The sequence below is a fragment of the Alosa sapidissima genome, chromosome 19 (genome assembly GCF_018492685.1).
Source record: "Alosa sapidissima isolate fAloSap1 chromosome 19, fAloSap1.pri, whole genome shotgun sequence".
NCBI classification, from domain to species: Eukaryota; Metazoa; Chordata; class Actinopteri; order Clupeiformes; family Clupeidae; genus Alosa; species Alosa sapidissima.
In genome coordinates, this window is record NC_055975.1 from 2126790 (window position 1) to 2136237 (window position 9448).

Below are 9448 nucleotides of genomic sequence, written 5' to 3' on the forward strand. Positions count from 1 at the left end.
AGATAGCACTTGTCTGCTTTCCTGGTTCTGACCTGTCTTTTGGTCTATGTCTGTGTATCTGTTAGTCTATGTCTGTCTGTCTGTCCAGCAACCTATCGGTGTTATCGCTCTGTCCATCTCTCAGTCAATCTATTTATCTTTCTCTCATCCTATTCTAGCCAAATAATATCAACCTAGATAGAGCAGTGGTGAAGGGAACAGCTAGATGTTGATGCTCAGGCCCACACAAACAGCAGCGGTGAACAGCTATGAGGAAATACAGCCTGGCCTGGCTATCACACAACAACAAACTCACTGGAGCCTGAAAATCCTCTCTACTCAGGAAGACCTGCCAATCTTCAATCTTTGTTTGAAGTAACCATGGCAACACCATACTTGTGTGCCTAGAATCAAGTCTATCAGGATGGCATAACATTCACATGGACAGAAAAGGTGCTCAGGGATCAGAAGCAATTCTATGAGGATTTGAAAGTGGCGATACAGGGATTGATTGCGTGGATGGTTGTCTATGTGTGGGTGGTTGTCTGTGTGTGTGTGTGTGTTTGTGTGTATGTGTTTGTGTGCACTTGTGTGCATGCATGTGTGTGTGTGTTTGGGGTTTAGTTGCACAGAATACTCAAGTTCGCACTTCTTGAGTTTCATTTAGTACTAGTGCAGTTTTGGAATTACAAATGTCCTTGTGGTTGTGTGTGATGAACAACAGCATCTTTCTTATATTTATTGATTTTTTTTTTTTATAAAACATGTATATTTTGTTTCTAAACAGGTATTTCTCCATTCTTATGCAACCCCAAATGTGTGTGTGTGTGTGAGTGTGTGTGTGTGTGTGTGTGTGTGTGTGTGTGTGTTTGTGTGTGTGTGTGTGTGTGTGTGTGTGTGTGTGTGTGTGAGAGAGAGAGAGAGAGAGAGAAAGAGAGAGAGAAAAAGACTGAAGGATGACATTTGAAGAGTTGACGTGTGTGTGCAAGATGACACATAAATATTAATATATGCATACAGTCCTACTTATGTGTTGAGAGGATTTAAGGGAAAGTCCATATGAACTTTCATGTTATTAAAGCAACACCAAAGCACTTTTCCTGTCGCACGCACACTATTTGTTTATCCAGCACTGGCTTTGGAAATAACGAGGTCTACAGACAATGTGGAGTAGGTTGTATGATTTTATGAAAGTATGATGTATTGCGACATCAGAAGCAAGTCAAATTTGTAGTTTATTTTGTCTCATTCCATCGAACTACAGATCCGCTACCCGATCTGGCAAACTTGCATAGTGCGGTTATAGCTGATAGAGGGTCGCGAAGAGAATGCAGAAGTGCCGTTTACCCTGTTACGAGTTGATGAACGACTGAAACGATTTTGGAAACAATATTTTAAGGTACAAAAAACTCTTTGGTGTTGCTTTAAAAGTTGTACTGTGTGTGTGTGTGTGTGTGTGTGTGTGTGTGTGTGTGTGTGCGTGTGTATGTGTATGTGAGTGTGAGTGTGAGTGTGTGTGTGTGTGTGTGTGTGTGTGTGTGTGATTAGAACAATTAATTTGAACTGTCTGTTATATAAAAGATAAAAAATACACATAACTGAATTCTGAATGTTTGCATGTCAAGCACTTTGAATTGCTTTTCTGCATTAAGCTTGCTAATAGAAAAAACAAGCTTTGCTTTGTTTAACCCTTCCACATACAGGTTCAACAGGCTTCCCTACTGTAGTTATGTTATGACTTACTACCTTACACATGCAGCTGAGTTGATTGAGCAGACTCACTTGACTCCGGCGGAGAAGCTAACTACAGGGAAGAAGAGTCCGTCCACGTTGAAGTTCTCAAACATGCCCTGCACGGGCTGGCCATTAATGCGGAAGGAGATACTGGGGGCGCCCAGGTCCATGCAGCAGCTCACCACGTCATCCGAGGTCAGCATGTGCTGGTTCACTGAGGCCACAGCCCGCGGGATACGACCTAAGGTGTGTGTGTGGGGGAGCAGACACACACACACAAACATATACACATGAGTACACAAACATAAAAGCACACATAGATACACAAACACACACACAAACACACAGATACAGTACACAGACAAACATACAGTACACACAAGCACACAGCACAAACACACACACACACACACACACACACACACACACACACACACACACACACACACACAAAGAGCACACAAACAAAGATATACACAAGCACACAGGCACACACACACGCACACATACACACAAGCCTTGTGCTCAGCAGTGCTGAAGAAAGACGGCCTGTTCCTCAGTTTGAGCCTCAGGTCTGCAAAGCTACATTTTCAAATATTCACAGGACTCTATGGTGCAACTGCTCTATAATAAGACCCAAAAGTATAGTCTAAAGTGAAGAATGACAAATGAGATTCTTTCCACAGCCATTTGAGGTACAATACATCTTCCCTGGCACCAACCCTTATTTTCCGACAGGAAGAGCAATATGAAAAATAAAAAGCGCTCAATGAGAGCTACAGTACCTAAACACATTCCATTTACAATAACTCCAGCAGGACACTATGGATGAAAGCATTTTCCATACACCCTTTCTCATATTGCATTTGCAACGATTGCACAGCTACCATGGAGCTGCATTCAGAGCTATTGTGTTTTGCTATTGCGTCATCCACCATTTGTCACTTTTTGTCACCAACATTTCAGATTAAGAGTTTAATTTGCCGCACAACATTTTGGGTTTCACCTGTAATAGTTAGAAGCTGATGATTTTATTAATGTTCCATGGTTGCTACAATGCTGATAGTCTCTGTCTGAAGGTGACTTATTTAACTTCACCTAATACCCATTATGGATATAGAGTGTAAGGCTGCAACAAGCCCAAGACCCACCTGACCACAGATGCAGCCCGTCGAAGCCATAGGAGTAGAGGTCATCTCCAACACCGTTGCCCCCCCAGCCCTCCCCTCCTCCAGGGTAAGGGGCGTAGCCTTTAGTGTTGGCCCAGCCCACTCTCAGGTGAGATGGCTCGCTGGTGACAAAGTGGTCCACCTGGTCGATCATCAGCTCAAAGTACCACTTCTTGTACTGTGCAGAGCCCTCTCTCACGCCAAGGAAGATGTTAGGCCTCATGCTGCCACAGGGAAATGGCACAGTCATTTCCAACACTAGCTAGAGCACTCCATGGAGAATGCCATGGAAATATGTATGATCTAAATGTACAATATGTATTCAAAATTGATAATTGATGGTGATGATGATTTGAGTGCAATACTGTTGGTATTCAACCATTTTAAAGTTGACTTCCAATCACAGAACGTTCTCTTTAGTATATGTTGGCATTTCACAGAACATTCTCTTTAGTATATCCTATGTTGGCATTTTACAGAAAACATATGACGTTCAGTTTACCTGTGGACATCATTGACCAATCGTGTCTGGAGTAACAGATCTCTTCTGGGGAGCAAGTGATCGCAGATGAGATTCTGATTGGCTCTCACTGCTACACCATTGCAGACGCACAACGAGCACAACACATCCAGGATCTACAGAATAATGTGTAAACACACACATACATGCATACATACATACACACACACACACACACACACACACACATACACACAAATCAGGAAAACACCTCCATTTTCTCCCGGTACCCAGCCAATAAACCTTAAACTCATCACAGATCTCACTGCAGGATGATAATGGAGGTTCTGTCACGTCTTGCCTGGCTGTTAATGGGTGCATAATTGCTAGCAGGAGCTCATCATGAGATGAGGAGCACGGCTGCTAATATCTTTTTGATACATGAGAGACCATCTCCTCGCTTTTATTTTTTTGCAAAGCAAGGGCATTAAATTGCTAAGGGGCTTCAGCCAGCGGCAGCTGGCCAAAGCTGGACACTTTATTATGGGCCAATTCATAAGCACCCTGGCCAAACGGTGGCTATATGGCCCATTGATTTATATCGGGGAGATGTCAGAGCTGGTGTAGATTTCCACTCAACACAAATAAATTGATACGTCATACATCAAAGCATTTATAGTCGACGGCTTGCTGACTGTCAGGAAGCCTGCATCATCTACAACCCACTCTTTTTACCACCAGCAGTGTTAGTAAGAAGTCAAGCTTTGGGCAAAATAAACAGTTATACTGTATCACACAATCAACATGGAGAACCACTGCACCCAAACCCTGCAATGTCATGCTGTTGTTTGTGCACTTAGACACGGCAACCATGTGCATATCCATGCAGCATCCCTTCTCAAGGTCACACCTGTGACCTACATCAGTGCTCTCTTAGACTGCTCAAAGTATTGTCATTCCCCACTGCTCTCAAGGCTAGCTCATTAGCATCCATCTCTTAGCACCTGCTCTGCTTTCCCATTCACCTCATCCCCTCTGCACAGCCTGCACCTGGGACTGGGACTGCCCAACACCCTGGCATTTTCCTTTTCTCTCCACCTCCATCTCCATCTATCTGTTTTCTCTCTTTTATCTCTATCTCTGTTTCTCATTCAGTGCATTAGAGCGGAAGACTTCCGTGTGTGTGTGTGTGTGTGTGTGTGATATGTGAGTGTGTGCCTTTGTGTGTGTGAGGTTGGGGACTGTCCAGTGGGGTGGCGGAAGCGCTCGTGTCACCTTGTGGTTGCGTCCGTGTTTGTAGAGCAGAGAGATGATGGACTTGATGTGTCCCCTCTGGATGATGTTGAGCGCCTCAGGGCTCTCGATTAGGATGCAGTGCAGGACCTCCAGAATGCCTGGAGCAGGAAATCATCAATTATGAGACAGAGAGAAGACGAGGAAGACAATGAGGAGAGAGAGAGAGAGAAAGATTGAGAGCGAAAGAGAGACCAAAAGAAAGAGGGCAAGAGAAAGAGACCACAATACCACAGGTGCTCCAGTACAGGTAGGGACTCAAAAGGACAACAAGCAGAGTCACCAGTCAACAGGAAGTTTTTTGCACTGTTGCCAGAGGTTGATTTGTGTGTTTTTAAGCACGTGGTTTAAAGGTGGAAATGAATGCAAAAAGGAGTAAAAATAAATAAATGAAAATGTTGATGTGGTGAAGTGGGATTGCATTTCCCATGGTCCTTGTACACACACAGTATCAGACTGGATTGGGTAGCCTTCCAAGTGCTGTCAGAAGTACTGTTTATCTACAGACAAGCTGAAGACATGATTCCTCCCTCTTTATGCACACGCAAAAAAAAAGAGTTGACCTTAATGCACTTTTTTAAAGAATCACAAAGAAAACATGTCATAGCTGTGTCTACACTGCCACTACTTGTGTTATTACATGAATTATTATTTTACATTCATTTAGCTGTTGCTCTTATCAGGAGCGATAGTAAATGGACAATGGGGGCAGTTCTCCTAGAGCAAGTGTCTTGTTTTGGAGCACAATGTTGGCAGCTCCTGGGATTGAATTTACGACCTTCTGGAGGTTGAATGGGAATGCCAGGAGCCACAAAACACCATTTGCACAAAACATCTTCTTAAGGTTTCCCTAGAGCAGGGATGTCAACGTCAAAGAGGGCCAAACAAATTTGCTACAAGCAGAGGGCCGGACTGGTTCAATGTTTATTAAAGGGGTGGTTCAGGATTTTGGACATAGGACCTCATTTCCAAGTAAGCAAGTGTGATATTTATCAGTGGAGACCGTTTTCAACACGTTTCATCCAGTCCTTCTAATTGCAGAGTTCGCAGGTGCTAGGCTAGCGCAAGTCAACGGTATGTGCTAGCCTGCCACTAAAAACAGTCTTACCCACTCCAAAGTACACCCAAGGCAAATAAATTATAACGCCAGACTATCGATGTAAATGTCTGTATTGATAGTTTTATTTCTAACATTATTCTATCCTTGCATTTCAACGATCGCATTACATTTTGAGGAACTAGTGTCTTAGCAGCGGTGGAATTATACTTGCTCCAGTTAGTAGTACTGCGCCAAAAAGTAAACAGTAAAGCGCACTCCAATGGGGATACCTAGTAGTAGCCTTGGTAATATCAGTCCGCCGCTGAGATGCAAAATGACTACTACCAACTTCAAGGAACAAAGTATAACTATTGCAACGCGATGCGAGGGTAGTTGTATTTCTTACACTATTCTATCAACACAGACATTTACATCGATTGTCTGGAATTTGCCTCGAGTGTCCTTTGGAGTAGGTAAGACTGTTTTTAGTGGCAGGCTAGCACATACCGTTGACTTGCGCTAGCCTAGCACCTGCGAACTCTGCAATTAGAACGACTGGATGAAACGTGTTGAAAACGGTCTCCACTGATAAATATCACACTTGCTTACTTGGAAATGAGGTCCTATGTCCAAAATCCTGATCCACCCCTTTAAAACATTAAAATGACTGCACGTAACCTATTGAATCAAGACGTGTACTGTATTTTATTTAATGATTAAATGAATAATGACTGTGACTGAAGTGCAGGCAAAGTTTGCACAGAAATGTACGATTTTTTTTATTTTTTAAATAAAACTTGTTTAAATGATCATACGATGCCTCCCTGCTGCTTTGTCATCTACATCAGCCTTTCTCAAACTTCTTTGACCTGAGGCCCAGTCAAGGCATACTTTGGGGTCATAGGGCCCACCTACATCCCACCCCCCATCAAATTATCATAATGATATTATAATTATTATTATTTTTATACTATATTGCTATACATGCACTTCAAAACAGTCAATGTTTAAAATGATAAGATTGTTCACAAAAGTTTGTGAAAACATGCACATCAGCGTAGGCTACTGCTTTACTAATGTAAAATATAATAAGGCCTACAATAGTTTCATTGTTTTTGCATTGTTTCATGATGCTTGCATGAGAAATACTTCTCAAAACAACAGCAGTTATATGGGTGCCGTTGTTTTGGGATGTTTCCCTCATGCAAGCATCATACACTGATAGAATATTTATATGTTATTTAACTACATTTAATGTAACTGAATGTAAGGATTCAGGAAACACAATACCAGCTTTTGTGAATGGTAACAGATCATGCGTAAATCACTGATCTGGAGATCTTTAACTATCTTTATTATACGGCTCTTCACAATGCAAGTAGAATGCTCCATTGACTTGAATGGGATTTCCGAAAGTTCTAGCGGTCATTATTTCTTGGGAAAGGACCTCTGAAAACAAGAATGACCGCTGTCAATGGCAACGGAGTTTGCGCTTGGAATTTCATTCAAAAGTGAAAGCAGACGGTTGATCAGCTCTGTTCTAAAAAATGTTTGATTCAAGTTCAGCGTGTGTTGCGAACTATTTGTTTCTCAGCAAAAGCCACGACGAAACGGTAACAAATAAGTGTAAAGAGACATATCATGGAGTTTATTGTTTTGGCAAGTAGCCGTATAATAAGCGGGATAATGTATAGAACGCCGGTCATTATGGGGAAATAAGTCCCTTCAGGGCGAAACAAGACCCCTCCGCTGGCGCGTTGGGGTCCGGTTCGCCCTGTCGGGACTTATTTTCCCCATAATGACCGGCGTTCTATACATTATCACTTTTGGCTGACTTTAATACTTAATGCCAAACAGTGTTTTATATAGTCTGTGCTCTGTTTTTTATGGAAGTTGCATAAATCCACGTCGTTCTATTAAATGTTGTTTCATAATTAAATAGCCTTCCAATAGGTTGAAGCTTAGCTTTGCTACCAACGTGCACACGCATGCATTGAATAAACGCTCATACCACGACTTAATTCTATGCCTCTATGTTTGATGACACCAAACAAGTATTTCCTACTAATTGCAGAAATGTTTGTTTTCTTTTTCTGTCCGCCGGCTCCTTGATCAATTGCGCAGTAAATTATCAGACGATGGCCCGGGAATAATTTCAGTCTGCAAACCACTGTCCACATTGCGGACCGCGGCCCATAGTTTGACAAATGGTGACCTGCATGCTGCCATATTAAGGCCTTTTCACGGTGTGTTTTAGCCGGGTTTTCGCGTGGAAGGCTCTGTAGAAATCTGGCACCCTATTCAACGAAGTTAAACTGAAAGAGCGTGCCGTTCACAGACACCAGAATGAAAGAGTTAACAGTAACCTTCATCCGGCAGTAGTAATACAGTACGTTCAGTTCACGTTCGCTCAAAATATGAACGAGTTCATGAACTTTCGTTCAATGAATGCGTTGAGGCACAACACTGGGGAGGGGGGTAGCTGAAAGTTGACATCTGCCCTGACTGAATACTGATGAATAATGAAGCGGTGGCCTGCGGGCCGGTTCTAATACTAATCAAATATTATCCCGGGGGCCGTAGATAATTCATTCGCGGGCCGGATCGGGCCTTGACTTTGACATGTATGGTTTACATGCTGTAATTTCCAAACTATTAGCCGTGGTTTATTGATTTTGCAAAATTTCTTCAGGTATGAGGTTAACACACAGGGACAGTTAATATGGTATTAATATGTTTTTGCTTTTTTTTAACTTGCATGAAACACTGTTCTGCGATTTATACACTATGTTGCTAATACACAGGGAATTACCGGTAATAATACGGTATAATTCAAGTCTGGTAAATTTTGGTGCACTGATGACAGGATAATCTCTAACTAGCTAACTAAAATTGTTCAGTTCATGTCTGTATTACACTTAGTTATAGTATGACCTCTTTTAAATGTCAAAGAAACGCTTACATAGTTACATTCTGTGTTTTAAGTCTAACCATGGTTCTGCACTACATCAATATATTGTTAGCTTTGGAAAATTAATATATCAGACTACACAGTACTTAAGGCAGGGGTTCAAAACCTTTTCTGGCAAGTGACACAAGATGTCACAAGACTTTGGTGACCCCGATCATTCACAACATTTCCGTTGTAACACCCAGTCGAGACTGGTACTTTGATTTTCAACAAAAGTTCTTTGTTTGTTTGGTCGCTTGGCTATCGTTTGCACGCCTTGTTGTTTTACTACTTTGATTGGAACATTGATCAAGCATGATTACCTCAATCAAACATCTCATGTGGGATGTCTAAGTTTACATAGCTAGATTGTAATGAATCATCTGATTAGTTACTTAACTTAGATATCATATTTTTTATTTAATGTATGTATATTTCAATGTACTGGTCAATTGTAAGATACCCAGTATCTTAGGTGACCCCATTTGAATTTCAGGCGACCCCAAGGTTGGGAAACGATGACTTATGGTAACAGTTTTACTGAGCCAATGTAATAGCAAGTTTGACCATTTTTGTTTTGTAAAAGAGGCAAATTATAGCATACCTGATGATGACTCCAACCTCTCCAATTTGCTGACCAGCCAGTCCAGATTGTGTGAGAATTGGGTGCAGTTATTTCTATTTCCCCGGATCAGTGCAGCTAAAATATAAAAATCAGAAAAGCAAAGAGAAACAGAAGAAAGGAGAGGGGTCAGATGGTTAGGTAGAGAATAGGCTGGACGAACGAGCTTAGATGGAGCTCTGACAATTCATTTACTCCCCCA

The 9448-nt window shown here is 41.9% G+C and overlaps 1 protein-coding gene across 16 annotated transcripts in view; it reads right to left on the reverse strand.

The window, feature by feature from the left end:
- The window catches only part of LOC121693692 (ryanodine receptor 3-like), a 202678-nt gene that overhangs the window by 109780 nt on the left and 83450 nt on the right, over nucleotides 1-9448 (reverse strand). For all 16 annotated transcript variants that reach the window (XM_042073304.1, XM_042073303.1, XM_042073292.1 and 13 more), the window contains 5 exons: nucleotides 9229-9324; nucleotides 4618-4736; nucleotides 3385-3518; nucleotides 2865-3106; nucleotides 1762-1954 (listed from right to left, as the gene is read on the reverse strand). In XM_042073304.1, the coding sequence (XP_041929238.1) occupies nucleotides 1762-1954; nucleotides 2865-3106; nucleotides 3385-3518; nucleotides 4618-4736; nucleotides 9229-9324 (784 nt within the window). The remainder of the gene's footprint in view (nucleotides 1-1761; nucleotides 1955-2864; nucleotides 3107-3384; nucleotides 3519-4617; nucleotides 4737-9228; nucleotides 9325-9448) is intronic.